This window comes from Ptychodera flava, chromosome 16 (genome assembly GCF_041260155.1).
Source record: "Ptychodera flava strain L36383 chromosome 16, AS_Pfla_20210202, whole genome shotgun sequence".
Lineage (NCBI taxonomy): Eukaryota > Metazoa > Hemichordata > Enteropneusta > Ptychoderidae > Ptychodera > Ptychodera flava.
In genome coordinates, this window is record NC_091943.1 from 14,802,885 (window position 1) to 14,819,657 (window position 16,773).

At 37.9% G+C, this 16,773-nt stretch overlaps 1 protein-coding gene across 2 annotated transcripts; it reads right to left on the reverse strand.

Annotated features, from left to right (window-relative positions):
- Positions 1–2,239: 2,239 nt before the first annotated feature.
- On the reverse strand, positions 2,240–13,523 carry LOC139114096 (juvenile hormone acid O-methyltransferase-like). 2 transcript variants are annotated; one of them, XM_070675616.1, is made up of 5 exons: positions 13,389–13,523; positions 9,059–9,273; positions 7,664–7,974; positions 5,509–5,644; positions 2,240–4,621 (listed from the first exon to the last, which is right to left on the reverse strand). In XM_070675616.1, the coding sequence occupies exons 2-5, from the start codon at positions 9,231–9,233 to the stop codon at positions 4,461–4,463; spliced, it is 783 nt and encodes a 260-aa protein (XP_070531717.1). In that variant the 5' UTR covers positions 9,234–9,273; positions 13,389–13,523; the 3' UTR covers positions 2,240–4,460. The 2 variants fall into 2 exon arrangements, with proteins under 2 accessions (XP_070531717.1, XP_070531716.1); XM_070675615.1 differs by lacking the exon at positions 13,389–13,523 and adding an exon at positions 12,060–12,170.
- Between the last annotated feature and the right edge of the window lie 3,250 nt (positions 13,524–16,773).

A 16,773-nucleotide genomic window follows, 5' to 3' on the forward strand; every position in this document is an offset into this window, starting at 1 on the left:
GGCGGAACTGGGCGCTCCATACTGGAAGCCAGCGGGCTGTCGACAGCCCTAGCCCTGCCACGTAGACTCTCGTAGAGCCACTGGCACCATCGTAGTTGAAAGCGCTTCTAGTGTTGTGGAAAGGGGCACTAAAAACGCTATCAACTACGGTGGTGCTAAAAGGTGTTATTAATACCCGAACTCTGTCATATAAATCGGCCCGACACGGTTTACATCATGAACTTGGGTATTAGGACGTAGGGCACAGCAATGCAATGGTGGTGGCCTCGACCTCCACGCCTATCTATCTGCCTTAGCCTATGAAACCCATGGCTATACGTAGCTGTGGGTCGATCCATAGCTGTGGTGTTTTCTGACGGGATTCCTGCCTTTTACAGGCTGGTTTTGACTATTACGATTTTGTGGTGGCAGGGTTAAAATAGTAAAAGTCAAAACCAGCCCGTAAAAGGCAGGAATCCCGTCTGAAAACACCACAGCTATGGACCCACAGCTAGGCTATACGCATCGAGGCAGCATTTTTAAGCTTACTCAATTCATGGATATAAAAAAAAGATTTTTTACATCCATGCTCAATTGTAATAGAGCCGTCTTTTTAAAATTGTGTCCTAAACATTGTGTTTAGAAAACTTCAATGTGATTCCGAACGATTCCTTTTTTGAAGAAAACGTCGAACCTTTGTAATTGAAGTATATGAACCATGATTTATCAATGTGAAATATATTATGCTAAATTACATTTAATCCGAAATTATTTATAGGTGATTAGAATGGCATGATGTAGGCCTAAACAGGGCGGAACTTTCCGATTTCCACTGTACCTGATTATCAGAACTTACTTTTAATTTTCTTGGTATAGTTCTGAACGTTTTAAAAGAAATCCGTTTCTCATAACTGGCTTCACCAAATGTAGAAATTATTGCGGTTTTTCAATATGATTTGAGTTGGGCCGGTGATCTTTCATTTGTACTTGAGTACAACGCGTCTCTATACATGCTATAGCCGAGATATTGAGATGTAAGCTTTTGAAATCATTTTTCTAGACGATATTACATGTAAAATTCAATAAATTTGACAAACAGGAATCGTACAATATTTGACAAACAATTTATATGGACAGAGTCGGTTGCAAAAATGTCAACAATAAGCAGGGAGGAAATTTTAATTCCCGTGAGTATTTCAATATCAAACTTCCAAAAGGTAAAATATATTCGTACATTTCCAAGAATTTTCCATAACTGATGCATCTTTGAAGTTACGGTTACAGGTAATATTTAATTTCTTCCTATATGCCCGTGGTATAAAAATTGAGTGTGTTTCAAGCGCATACCGTCCTTCCCGACATGTTATTTTCAAAAATAATCCTTGCAGTAAATGTTTATTTGTTTTAATAATTGCCAATGTCATACTGTACAAGACACGGCAGCTCTTGTGTATGGCGATGCTTCGGTGTATGCAGTATGTTTTATTTTCCTAATCAACACAGCAAAAAAATACGTAAAACTTGCAGCTTGAGGAAACAGCGAATGCATGTTCGGCCGTGTGGACTTGATAAAAACAATTGTTTTCGTTATTAATATCGCGCTCTGCGGAAGAAAAACAACATCGCACAATCGAAAGGGAAAACAAAAGAAAGAATCAAAATCGTGCATGGGGAGACAATACAGTTTTAAAGGTTGGAGTCCTCACAACGAATCAACATACTTCTTTACGGCCGAAAAGTCATAAAGTTTCATAACAAACAACGCAATAAAAAGTCGTTAGGTTAGCGACCGTGCCCCTATGAGTTTACGATAAAAATAACATATGTTCGAGAATAGTTCCTGACAAACCAAAAATGTAATGTGGCATACGTATGATAAGACATCTTCATTGAACGAATATTTCCTTGATACTTATCACCGGCTTTTCAGACTGTAGCATACAGATGCAACTCTAACTGGCCTTAAAATAAGATAAAAGAAAAGTAGGCCCTATTGCTTTCTCATTTTTTTCATAATTCTCATCTGGACTCATCTGGATGAGAAGGCTTCAATAATGGCACGAATATGCTGAGATGATTTGGATTCTAATATTGCAATACAACCAAATGCAGTGTGGTCTATATTTGGCAAATAAATACGACAATATAATCGCTTTGTCAAGGTCAAACATATTTTTGCGAAAGAGTATATAATAAACTATAGATCATTAGGAATAAATCAAAGATTGATTTCGGCGTGAACTTCTATTGAAGTCTTGCGTTTACAGTGACATGTAAAAATGTTTTATATTTATTACATTGTAAATAAGACTTGACAACCGGAAAACTAGTTCCTGCAGAAGCATTTATTTAAAAATATATGGGGGTGTCGGAACACAGGGATGTCGCAACATGGGGTGTTGGAGCTTCAGGGCGGTCACCATCAACTGCCACCGCATTGGCAAAACGCGGGAAACTTCCGAGACTTTCGTGTCTAATAACATAAACGTCTAAATAACATAAACACAAAATCTTGATCGCGCTTTGCTCCATGGAACTGGGGTAACATAATCCTTATACCTTTACTGAGCTTTGCGCAGTGTGCGAAACTCACCGCGCATTTTAACATAATGAATTTGTAATAATATCAATGTAATGTCGTAATAATCACCAAATAATTGCATAATAAAGACCAAATAATGACGTAAAAATGACCAAATCACCAAATAATGGAATAATAATGATGAAATAAGTTCCAAATCAAGACATCAATGCCGAATAATGGCAAAAGAACCGAATTAACATAATAAATTCATAATAATGTCAAGATAATATTGTAATCATGACCAAATAATCGCATAATAAAGACCAAATAATGACATAAAAATGACCAAATCACCAAATAATGGCATAATAATGATGAAATAAGTTCCAAATCAAGACATCAATGCCGAATAATGGCAAAAGAACCGAATTAACATAATAAATTCATAACAATGTCAAGATAATATTGTAATCATAACCAAATAATCGCATAATAATACGGCTAGTTTTCAATCGGGTTCGAACCCACAACATACGGCATCAGTCGCCTAGCGGAGAGGCCACAGAGAGAACCGCTCGGCTAAATCTCCACTCCCAAAAAAGAGTGGTTCAATAGCCGGCTAAGTTGTTACATTTTTCTGACTGAGACCGCTCCACACGTTGTAGAGTTCGTGAAGCACTCACGCACGCATGCTCACTATCATACATCGTACACACTTTATCGAAGCGAAGAAACGAATTTCATCGCTTTAACTGGGCGAACGATAACCTCGGGGACAATTCTGTCCACCAGCAGAGTTACCAACCCAGGGTAGAAAGATCAAATAATGACATAAAAATGACCAAATCACCAAATAATGGCATAATAATGATGAAATAAGTTCCAAATCAAGACATCAATGCCGAATAATGGCAAAAGAACCGAATTAACATAATAAATTCATAATAATGTCAAGATAATATTGTAATCATGACCAAATAATCGCATAATTAAGACCAAATAATGACATAAAAATGACCAAATCACCAAATAATGGCATAATAATGATGAAATAAGTTCCAAATCAAGACATCAATGCTGAATAATGTCAAAACAACTTAATTACCAAATAAGTTCATAATCATGTCAAAATAATATCCATATAATGATCAAATAATTGCAAAATAATGGCCAAATACTGACATAATTATCATTAAATCACCAAACAACGGAATAATAATAATGAGATAAGTTTAAATAAAGTTTTCAAGATAATTTTGGCGGTGTTCTCACCCCATAAAAGTGTACCTCGTTATACCATTTGAATTCCAAAATGGGCTATCAATATTTTAGCTATGGATCAAAAACATTTTTTTGTATGTCTACTTGCAGCCACATTGGATTTTTGCTAATTATCAAAGTGTCTGTGTAAAAATGAACCTCAAAAGTTTTTCTCCTCGCCAAAGCAATAATTTTATACTATAAAATCAGTAAAGTACACTTTTAATATGTGAAATATGGTCTTAAATGTTATTTTATACGAGTGTTGGCAGCCATATCAAATTAATACAAATTATCAAAGAGCCTATAGTGCATAAAGGATCGAACCTCCAAAATGTTTCTTGACAACACAACATAACTCAAAATAACTTTGTACGTTTAAATCACTGAAGCAGAATGCTTTACATTTGGTCAAAAATGTTATTTCATCACAATGCTTGCATTTCATACTTGGTACATGGTCAAAAATGTTATTTTATCACAATGCTGGATGCCATGATGGATTTATGCCAATTACCTGCCGAGAAATTAAAATATCGTTTCTTAAATGGTTCTTATGCCAAATAAATAATTTTGTCCTTAAAATCATTGAAATAGCTTGTTTAATATGTGATATATGGCTGAAATGTGGCTTGCAAGAATTGCATCACCAGGGATTTTAGATGGTCTCACGTGATTAAAGAACACATTTTGTTTATTATTTCCTGGCGACAGCCACAATAAGAGAACATGTCATTTTATATCCCTCATCGTCTTTGAAGCCAGTATCCATCACATACTTAACGGCCTCTTCTATATATTCTTTCTGTTTATCTTCTGGAAATCTTCTCAGTTGATTCATAAAGTTTGGGTAATGTGCTGCAATAGACATAAATTACTTATTTTGTAAATAAGAGTAATAATTATGTGATGCTTTGGAGTTTCCAGTCTCTATACATTTCTTGCTTATTGATCGTTTAAAATATTTTGTCGGCAATTATATCTGAGACTTCCTATCACGTTCACCTAAATATTATCCATTCATCTGGTAAATTGGTTCTTTTAGCAGCACAAGAAGACAGAAATTAGTTACTATGATCTTACGGTGAATAGAGAGACCCCGTGTAAAATGAACGACTTCATCGGCGACACATTTCTTGGTCTTAGCAATTGTCGAGTAACTGGATTGATCTTTGTCATAACTGCGTTTTTCTGCTCATGTTTGTCGTATGACGGAAAATAATTGTTTCTGTTTTTTGTGCGATTGCGTCAATAAATTTGTCCCGATTATATATATATTAGTCATAGAATGCATACATACAAATCTACTTTGGCCGTCTAAATTTATATCATGAAACGTTATTGCCTAGGTACACGGTTATGTATCCTGGGACCTTCGTGGTAATTTATGCACCTAATATCAGACCAATGACAGATGGTGCTCTTGACCCCAGTGACAATGTAATATCACGGCGCATGGCAAGATGCCCGATCAATTAATTCCATTGAAACTAAATTTAAGCAGACAGCCTGTCTGCATATTGATAATATGTAATTTTCCAGGATCTTTGAACGATTATTTTGGAGACCTAAGATTAAAAAACCATTGCAACCAATTTTAGGCGCAAACCTAGGGAACATATGATAACGGACAGTTTACCAAAAGGTCACCGGAACATGAAGCGTCACTATAGCGTTAGAGCAGCCAGTCAAAAAATACGTTACTATGTGAAAGAAAGCAAATACGAAGTCTTTTAATAGGTTACCCTTTGCTTCATCAAACGTCAAGAGTAATTTTTTCACGACCAGTCTACAATTGACGTCTTTAAAACCAATATCGAAGAGTACTTCTTTGAAATCGTTAGCATTTCCCTTAAATAGATAGTAGGCATGTTTATATCCCTGCAAAATACAGAAAAGGTAGAAGGCTTAAGGTAGCAGAAAAGACTAAAGTGACATTTAAAACTCAACCCAAAGCAACCGATTCTTTTTTGAGGTTTAAAATATCAAAACGAAACATTACAGGAAATGACACGAGTCTCTCCGTTGACAAAGTTGAACAATTTACCTGTACTAGTCAAATTGTAGGAATGAATTTTTCAGACATTGACTGTTCAGTAATGTATGATTTCATGTGTGTAATTCAATTCAAAGTACATGCGAAATTAAATTTCGATGTCAAATGGCAAATACAGGCTACGGTATACTATCAGTCGGATGTATGACAATAAGAGGAGCTTTCGACATTTAAGGCCCAGCTGTACGATTTGATGAATACGCCCAAAAGTGCAGAATGTCATTGCCCCTCAGCAACCGATGCCAAGGCAAGTCGGCCATTGGTGGACATAGCTTTCACCCTGCTGGCGACGGATAGCCATAGTATTTAGATTTAATTAGAATATTTACAAATAGATTTATGAAGTAAATGCAAGGAAACGGTCGAAACAATAATTATCATTTTCAGAGATGCCGTGGCTTTTGAAAATATCACACAAGTTTACGAACTTGGCGTGCGCGAAAGATTCCGTTCGAAGACACACAGTGTACCTCATTCCCAGGACCTCATTGCATGTTTGTGCCAACCGCTGCCGTCACCGGTCTCAACAGTGTCAACTTGTCAATCCCGATCTCCTTCGTCAATGTTTTCGTCTTACGGATGTTTGCAGGGACATATATCTCGCCCGTGTATACATCCTAATTTTGTTGTTTTGAAACTCTGTTTTGAGTGTTGTCTGAGTCAACTTTCAAAGTACATCGAATTCCAAAGCGCTTCACACAGCTCGACAGCTTATGTGTTTGCTACAGCCTAAAGCCGCGCTACAGGTTTGATTCCGAGCGAGAATTTGCCGAATTTTTTTTTGTTATGAAGGAAATTTATCGTTGTTAGTCGAATGACTTTATGCTTGTGCCTCCTATGTCTCTTTCCCTGAAATTTTACTGTACTCATTTATTCAGAACCTACACCTCGACGTATTTCAACTAAAACACGATTGGAACTAATTTGTAATAATTGGATGGTGAAGTAATGTCTGTTCAATCAGAAAAGGTAATCTGCTTTTCTTTTTAAGTTACACACTTGTTTTTATGAGTAATTTGTAATATTGCAACATTCAGCTATAGGGCACCTAACACTTTTGAGAAATTTGAAAAATATAAAGATCCAATTATACCAAATTAGTTCCAATCGTGTTTTAGTTGAACATACGTCGAGGTGTAGGTTTCGGGTTTATCACCAACCGGGATCGCCAGGTACGACGTCCACATTGAGTCTTACGACTCGATTGTAGCCGCGACGTTACTAATCCCAATGAGATTCTCGGAAAAAGCTTTAGTTTTAGCGACTCGAAATTTCGTCGGACAAATATGCCTTCTATGTTTCCATGTCTTGATTTATCGGGTCACCTTTTTTGTAAAAATGTCGTGAGAGCTAGGACGGCATCAGTCACGACAAATCGGTCCTTGACCTGCATGTATGAAAAGTACCATGCAGGAAAAAGTACTGGTTGATGACGTAGAACAGGGGTAATTCGGATTTCTTATCCGTCCTGTTCTATGTCGCACAGGTGGCGATTCGGGCCAGTTCATGTGATAAATGCTGCTATTCCCTACATTGAAAGATGACATCAATCAATTGGTGTACAATTCACCGAAAATCGTTGTAAGCCACATGTTGTGAACTAATTGTACCGGAGGTCAGTTTTGCTCGACACATTTGTGCATGTAAAATACCAGTGTATCCCCAGACTTTTTCGACTCTAACAATGTTAAGACACCCCCACCCTAGTAGCTTTTGATATTTAGGGTGAGACCCCTCTCTCCGGACTACGGGCCGTAAACAATAACGGTTTTCTAACCATGTTCTAGAAATAACATATGAAAATTAAAGACATGAAGGGCACCATGTTGTAAACGAGCTGTTACCTTCATAAAATGTTCCCACTTTGGACTTGTATAGCTGCCTAGCGCTTTTAAGGTATCGAAGATGTCAGGATTTTCTTGTGCCATATTCAGGAAACACTGGCCACCTGGTTTCAGACTCTGGTATATACCTTGCAAGGCCGCCTTGAAATCCTTCATCCAGTGTAAACAGTAATATGCGATAACTTTTTCAAATGCCTGGCTGTACTCTTTGTACGTTGTCAATTTTGTGGCATCGCCAATGTTGTAAGTGATATTCTCAGCCTGGTTATTCTTCTTAGCTTCTGCGATCATCTCAGAGGAGACATCAAAAGCTATTGATTGTATGAAATAAAAAAATTAGATCCATCCATCCATCCACTCATCAACCCACCCACCGAGTGTCTTTGTCTTGTTTTAGCACTGGTTTTGTAACATATCCTTTCTCCTTCGCCGTGCCACGTATTTGTCCTTTGACAATCTGACTTCAAGCGAAGCGAGCGCACCAGCAAGTTATAAAAGAAGGTTTTGTTATACCTTACTGGTGCGCTCGTTGTTTACTTTGTCAAAGTTAATCCGGTGATAATCTGGTGGCAGCGTCCACAGATTAGTAATTTACCTTGCTTACTTTGGCAAATTAGGCACTCAAACTCATAAGATAATAGATTAAATTACTACCCTTGCTTGTTTGGCGAATTAGGCAATCAAACTGGTCAGATAATAGACGCAACACAGTGACAAAACTTTGCTTTAGATTATCAAAGGACAAATACGAAAAAAGAAATCGTTACAAAACCAGCGCTAACATTATTATTATTATATTATATTATTATTATTATAAGACTTTATTTAAACTCGATAAACTGTTGAGCCTGAGGCTCTTCTTACACAGAGTCGAGAATAACAACATTTACAATATTTACATTAATAAAAATTAATTCAGGAAGAAAACTTCATAAAGAGATAAAAATGTAAAAACGCTTCAAGTAAAAAACAACATCTAAAAAAGATTTAAAAATTACATAAAAAGCAAGATTATCCCATCTATTTAAAAAAATGGCACTTGCAATTTCTTTTGAATGATAGAAGGGAAGAGCTAGATTTGATCTCTCCAGGCAAAGTATTCCATATTTTAACCCCGTTGTACATAAAACTTCTTACTAGTAAGACAAAGACAATAAGCTGAAAAGAAAGGTTGGTAGTATAAATCTTTATTGGCAATATATATCATAGTCAAATGTATTAAACCATAGAAAGAAGAACCTTGTCCTGAGACCAAGACACCCCTAACCCCATCCCTCCCCTGGGGAGGGACTTTTGTACAATTCCCTATGGTGTAATGGCACACATCCGTTATTTTGTCGACTCTTCATGCATGTTATACTTATCACGTGCCAAAGGTTTAGATTTGACTCTTACCTGTCACTTTTCCTACACGCTTCGACAAAAGTATTGTAAGTACGCCCGGCCCGCAACCAACGTCAAGTAAAACGTCTTTCTGGTCCAATGGCAGGGCCTGAGATACTATTTCCATACACGTTAGGGCTTCTTTGGACGCTATAGAATGATACGTCTTCAAACGGTCGAAATTCATTGTATTGATGTTCTTTTAACAGTGTTGTCTGGTATCAGAACTTTAATGAAAGAAAAAAGTGATTTCGCATGCCGTACAAAACTTACAAAAATATCAAATTTTCAAAGATTAAATGCCTTGCACACCCTTTCCATGGATTAGATCATCCATTCCTTCACTCAAAAGTCTTAAATTGTTACAAGTATTCAAGAGCCCATACGTGGCTTTTCTTCTTTATTGTCCATTGGAATAACTTCAGCCTGAATTTACACCGTTATGACCTGATCGATGTTGACGCTTTGCTCAGCACAAGATTGTATAGACAGTGGGTCGCAGTGAACCACGCGCATGCGCAGTGTATCCTATTTGCATTGAAGAAGACATAGCGGACAAGAACGATATGTATCACGACTTGCTTTCATTTGTGTACCCGCATAAGATAACTTTTATTTTACAAGATATTAACGATCAAAAAGCCCATTAAAGCTATGAGAGATGACTCGGCAGATGTGTTCGTCGTCTCCAATATGTGCTGCAAGGTCATGGTCGATGTTTATATTCGCGTAAAATGTTATTGGTAAATGAAAATCAAAGCAAGAGAAACACTAGAACTAAAACAACATGACATTAAGGTCAGCGGCCGATTTCTGCAAGTCGACCAAGTTTATGGCGCATCCGGAAACTTTGGTCAGCTAGTAGTCACCGCAACTAAAGCTTGGTCTGGTCAATGTAGCAACATCGATGTCATAAAAAAAGGCTGGCGCAAGGAGGTCTATCTAGACCATATTTGGAAGTACATTAACAAATTGCAAATTTGACATATATCCGTCACACATGGGTCCCAGGGGGTAATCGTGCTATTTTTGCCTCCGATGTTATATTTTGAAACAAAGTCAATTTCTGTATAGTGGTAACAGTAAAATCCCACCCCGAAAAAAAGATTTTGCCGTAAGTCCGAACGACTAAAATGGCCAAAATTTACCATATCTCTCGCTTCAGTCAATACCTGTACTGGACTGGAGGAAAACAGATCAACTACGAAAATCAAAAGTTTTTGTCTCCTGCGTTGGATCATCTGTTGATTTAATGTTCACATACCTTTATAAAAGAAGTACCCTTCAGCACAGTGCTGAGTCCGCCAGGACCCGACCAAGGTTTACATATAACGAAGTGCCGATCAAGTTGAAACGGTTACCCACGTAAACTTGAGTCATAGTTATTGACTTTAACTACAAGCTAACACAAACTTACAAGTTCGTCATGCATATTACAGTCGGCCGGGAGTCTCGCGAAAAAGATCGGGAATATCTTCACGTGATTTACCATTCTTTTGCATGTGAAAGGTTTCCTAAAGCACGGAGACGTTTCCATGTTATCAACACATGTTGAGGTTTTGCTTAGGTGACAAACCAACCCGTATTCAACGTTATGAGACGATCCCCGCGAGCCGGGCATAACTAGCTATTGAAACAGACTGGTATGCAAATTACAACCCTTTTCAGAATTAGAGCGCGAAGCCACTGCAGTGAACTGCTATAAAACTGCTCACACTAATTAGTTTCAGCTGTAGCCAGCTGGCAAAGTCGACAACATTGTATGTCCCATGCAGACAGTTTGTCTGGGGAAGTTGAAATAAAAAAGATTTGTACATGGACCAGTGCATGGTAATGTTACATTGTATCTTAATCTTGAACACAAGGTGCCAATCGTAAACTCTCATTTACAACTCGAGCCTCAGACAGAGCTAGTTTTGCCTTTGTACAAGCAGACTTTTTGGTCTTTATCAAGTAGCCTTGTTCAACACCAAAGTGGCCACGGCTACAGCTGAAACTAATTAGTGTAAGCAGTTTTATTGCAGTTCACTGCAGTGGCTTCGCGCTCTAATTCTGAAAAGGGTTGTAAGGATATCAATGATCTCAGAGAGGTCAACTCAGACTTTCCACATAAAGCAAATAGATAATGAGGTAAAGCCTGAGGGAAGACAAAGTTCAGACTTTTATCATGTGCTTTTAAGAAGGAGCAATTTAATGCATATTCCATGCGTTTAAAGTTTGAAGTTTGAAATTAAAACACATAAGTAATGCACGATAGTTTTGTCCTATTTGGTATAATGTCCAATGATAACGATATGTTTAGTTTAGAGCGATACACTTTACTTTGTAAGGGGTATACTCTTAAAAGGTCACTGAAGGTGCAGGTAAACAGGGCTGTGATTGTCCGATGTCGCTTTTTCAGTGAACGCAGGGCAGACCTGGAATGGTTCACTTGAAAATGGGAGACCGCCAAGCACCGATCGTCCGAAATTCGATTCCATAAACTTCATTTCTTTTCATAATTTGAACTTATTTCACATTAAGTCTACATCACACTTTTTTTCTATAAAGTTGACTAGTAATTTGGTTGTTACATTGAACAAAAATCACGATTGACTGCCAGGCAGCCAACCCTATCATTCATACATGTGGTATCATCCAACTTAGTTTGGCGCCGTGGCAAGTAGTAAAATTATTGTGTCCGTTGGCATTGCACCACAGATTGCGCCGATAAAAGCACACATGCAGCTATAAACTTTGTCAGCACTTCAAGCAGCAGTGCCAGATGTCACGCGCGTGCAGCTATATTTAACAAACCTATTACGCCACGGTGAAGTCGAATGTCTTTGCAAAATTGAGCGACCGACAACGACCCTAATATACCCCATTACGATGATGGCACGGTTAGCAGCAGTCGTTACTATAAAGTCCATATGGCATACGCCCTATAAAAGCCGAACACATAAAATCACAGGCGATCGAACCAATATAAATGAACAAAAGTAAGTCAATGAATAAACTAAACAATTCAAACCTAGAAATGTCTCCTGTCCTGTGTACAATCTTGCCAAACTGTACGGGTACGGTCAACATGCCCTTCCTCCAAACAGGCTGTCGGTGATAGCGGGCGTACCCCACACGTCATCTACATTGTTTACTGTACAGTGTACGTGCATAGTAATCTAATTCAAGATAACATTTGTCCTAACTTTCCGCAAGAACGACATAAATAAAACCTGCTAGTGTTACTATGGATACTAAAGTCGCGCTACTATGGCGTTACGTTCGCAACACCCCTAATCCAATTTTTCACAAAATTTAGCTCGGTTACACTTCGCTGCACGTTGTTATTAGCAATATGCTACAATATTACTGTCTCTCTGCATCTGGCGAGTAAAAAGTCACCATCTTACCATCTTACAGCTCGCCACACCTCGCAATATTACGCTACGTTAGCTACATCCCTTCTCAAATTTTCACAAAATGTAACATGTAGACTTCGTTACACTTCGCTACACGTTTTTAACTACGCTATCATTTTGTAGTCTCTCTCTGACGAGTAGAAAGTGACCATCTCACAACCCTAGTTGAGTGTCTTCAAATTAAGATGAATTTTATATTTGTACTTTTTGGGCAGTTTTTTCGATTTTTTCGTCAAAAAACATTTTCTCTGAAATCGCTTGTCCGGTTTGTGTGCAGGTTCCCAGGGAAACTTTGTTGAATATGTTCAAATTGTGACAAAACATGCAATGTTACATTTTTATGACAATTTTTGCTGTTTTTAGTTGTTAATAACGCCAAATATCTCATTCTTGAATCCTCTGGTCGAATTCAAAAAAACTTGAGAATCGCTGCTCTCTATACCTTTGTATTTGGTGTGTAGGTGCTTGCTAAACTGTACAAACTTGGTAAACAATTGGCTCCCGTTTTTCTTGTTTTCTGTGTTCACTATCGGACCTTGAAGAAGGACCTCGAAGGAACAAGCCATTGACAATGACATAGTCCACACTAGTACAATGTGCTTGGAAATTCGTCATTGAAGTAACTAAATTGAAGTCGATATGATATACATGAAAAACGAAACGAGGGTGTCAAAGACCTGTCTGTGACTGATGCCCAAATTGGATTGGATTGTAAACAAGTAGACATTAGTATAAATGGCATAGGGTTATGTCCCTTTACCAACTTAAACAGTATTAGGTATGTCATGCACTGGCTCTTAAAATGTCAAAATTCAACAAATCTGCAGGAAAATGGTCCAGGCATGTTTGAGTAATGGCTCTTGACATAAACAAATTAGAAGGACAGATATGAACCAGAAAATGCCCCTGTGCTCAGTACAGTAGAGACTTACTATAATTACCAATTGATACTGCTGAACTCCTTCCTTGACTGTTAAATTCTTCGTATGGTAAACATCTGCTTCAAATTTCATCAGATTAAGTGCAGTCATTCAGGATAAAGATCTCTAAGCCAAGTTGGCTTCACTTGGTGAAAAAGTAAAGCCAATCTGGACTGTCAGCCTAATTACAAAGGCCATGTCCTTCTAAAAGAAAAGAAAGAAAAGGGACATCTAGCCTCCGTGATTTGCCGAAAACTAAATCATTCGTAGATGTTGTGAAGAGTACGTGTCTAACACAAAGTGCATCAGGGGAAAGCGACTCGTTTACCCTAGTAACCAAGAAAAAACAGTCATCACGTAAAACTGTAATCGGAACATCTGTCAGGCCTAATTGTTCTCTCTCAGGAGTGGATCATTCAGATCAGACCAACATCTTTATCAGTCGATTGTCTCTGATACTACTCCTGATCAAGTCACTGCATATGTGAAATCGACACTTAACATTGATGTCGAATGTAAAGCTCTCGACACCAAGTACAGCTCCTACGCATCCTTCCATATAACTGCCAGAGGGGCCTCATACAAAGATCTTGTTTGTCCTGAAAAATGGCCTCGTGGAGTGCTGGTAAGAAAATACTTCCGAAATCGCCATAACCAAAAATAATTATGGTGAGGATAGCTACTTTTAATTGCCGTTCGATTAAAAGTTCTGTTGCTGAAGTGCGAAAATTGTGTGAAGACGTGGATATATGCTTACTTCAGGAACATTGGCTGTATAATGATGATCTTACATTACTCTCTACAATTCATAACGATTTCCACGCATTTGGGGTGTCAGCAATGGACTGCAATATGATATCACTTCAGGTAGACCGTACGGTGGAACTGCGATATTGTGGCGTAAATCATACTCTCAATTTGTATCAGTGAAAACGTACGGGGATCCCAGGATTATTGGTGTGGAATTGTCAACTGAAGTGGGACCATGTCTTATACTCTGTGTTTATTTGCCTACTGACTGCAGTGATCATTTTGAAGATTTTTGTGAATATCTGGGTAAAATTGATTCCATCATCCTAGATGCACAAACTCCGTATGTTCTTGTCGCAGGGGATCTGAATGCAGACCCTAGTAGAAGATTGGACAAGAACTAGATGCTTTTTGTAATCAGAATAATTACGTCATTGCAGATTTTATTCATCTTGGCGCAAATTTGCATAATTTTACGTATATCAGTGACGTACACGGGTCTACCTCCTGGCTAGATCACTGCGTTTGTACTGAAGCAGCTTTCAAGAAAATTAACAATATGTCCATCCTCAATGACTATTTTTCCTCAGATCACCTGCCTTTGACCTTTAATTGCTCTTTCAAAGTCACAAGCGTCAATGATACAATTGACAGATCTAAGGAGTCCTGGACTGGTATTAACTGGTCATCAGTAAATGGTGACTGCATTAACAAATACTTAGATCGTACTGAGTTTTACTTACTAAACTTAACAGTGCCTATTGATGCTATTAATTGCAAAAACTGTGACTGTAAAAGTGAAAATCATGAACATTTAATTAATTCTTATTATGATAATATCTGTGACGCCCTAGGCAGAGCAAGCAGTGATGTTTTCACAGGTAAGAAAAACACTCGTTGTCATCCTGTACCCGGATGGAATGATTCAGTCAAGGAGGCACACATTGAAGCTCGGCAAGCTTATGCTGCATGGAATAATAACTCTAGGCCACGCTTTGGACCTGTCTTGATTATATGCGTAAATGTCGTGCGAAATTTAAGTATGCCCTTAGACAATGTCGGAAAGAAGAAGAACGAAATCGTGCCAATGGAATGGCTCGCTCTCTCCTTGAAAATGATAACAGACAATTCTGGGCAGCTGTAGTGATTTAAATAACAAAAGAGTGCCGCTACCTACAAACGTCAACAATGTGACAGGTGATCAGAAAATTGCTGACATGTGGGGTACCCACTTCAAACAACTCTTGAACTCAGTTGACAATACCAAACACAAATGTGATGTTATGAATTCAATTAAGTCGGTGGCCTACTCTGATTCGTTAATCATAAATGTAGATGAAATGGAAAAGATTTTCTCCCGTCTTCCGGTTGGGAAGTCTCCAGGTGCTGATGGCCTTAGTGCCGAGCATTTCAAATTTGCCAGTAAAAGATTACAGGTGCATCTTGCACTATGTTTCTCTGCTTTACTTGTTCATGGCCATGTTCCAGCTAATCTTGCGAAAGTGATACTTGTTCCTGTAATTAAAGACAAGACCGCCGATCTTTCAAATAAGAACAATTACCGCCCTATAGCATTAACTTGTATGTCTTCTAAGATACTCGAGTACATTCTTCTTAACAGGTGTGAAACCAAGTTACACACAACTGACAATCAATTTGGATTTAAAAAGGCGCATGGAACTGACATGTGTATCTTTCTATTGAAAGAAACTATCAGATATTACAGACAGAATGGTAGCTCTGTGTTTGTTTGCTTTCTCGATGCAGAAAAGGCGTTCGATCGAGTCAATCATTGGACCCTTCTCAAGAAATTGATTGACAGGTCTATCCACACGTATATCATCCGCCTTTTAACAAATTGGTTCTCTTGTCAAAAATTTTGTATTCGTTGGTCAAATTCACTGTCACAATCGTTTAATGTAGGTAATGGAGTTCGCCAAGGTGGAATACTTTCACCATTTCTTTTTAATGTTTATGTTGATGCTTTAAATGTAAAACTTTCTAATGCTGGAGTGGGTTGCGAAGTTGGAGGAGTTATGCTGAATAATCTTTCTTACGCTGATGACATGTGTGTTGCTGCCCCGTCAGTTAAAGGACTTCGTAGACTTATTCAAATTTGTGAAAATTACGCTTCTTACCATGATATGAGGTATAACTCTCGCAAATCAAAATGTATTCATTTTAAATCGTCAAACAATCTTTCTGTAATTCCATCAATTGAGTTGTGTAACGTTTCAATTGAATTTGTCTCTTGGTTTACTTATTTGGGCCATGTCTTCACACGTGACCTTCGTGATGACACTGATATCTTAAGGCAACGTAGAGCACTGTGTGGCAGAGCTAATATGATTCTTAGAAAATTTTACCATTGCTCTGTTGAGGTGAAATCTCGTCTTTTTAATGCATTCTGTAATAACATTTATGGTAATCATCTGTGGTGCGATTTTAATGTTGGTGTTATACGAAGTATTACTGTTTGTCATAATAATGCTCTACGGAGACTTTTTGGTTTTTCAAGATACGCTAGTGCCTCAAAAGTTTTGCTGATAATTCAATGAATTGCTTGTCTGTTTTACGAAGACGGGCTGCTCATAATTTTAGAGTCCGTTTGCAAAATAGTACTAATGTTTTGATTAACAGCCTTGTTGCATGTGAC

Bases quoted from the DNA above. Each gene is read 5' to 3' on its own strand.
- LOC139114096 (XM_070675616.1), bottom strand. From the start codon at position 9,233: ATGAATTTCGACCGTTTGAAGACGTATCATTCTATAGCGTCCAAAGAA. The intron at 5,645-7,663 runs GTAACAGCTCGT...TGTATTTTGCAG, and splicing joins AGTGGGAACATTTTATGAAG to GGATATAAACATGCCTACTA. The intron at 4,622-5,508 runs GTAACCTATTAA...TGTCTATTGCAG, and splicing joins GACGTTTGATGAAGCAAAGG to CACATTACCCAAACTTTATG.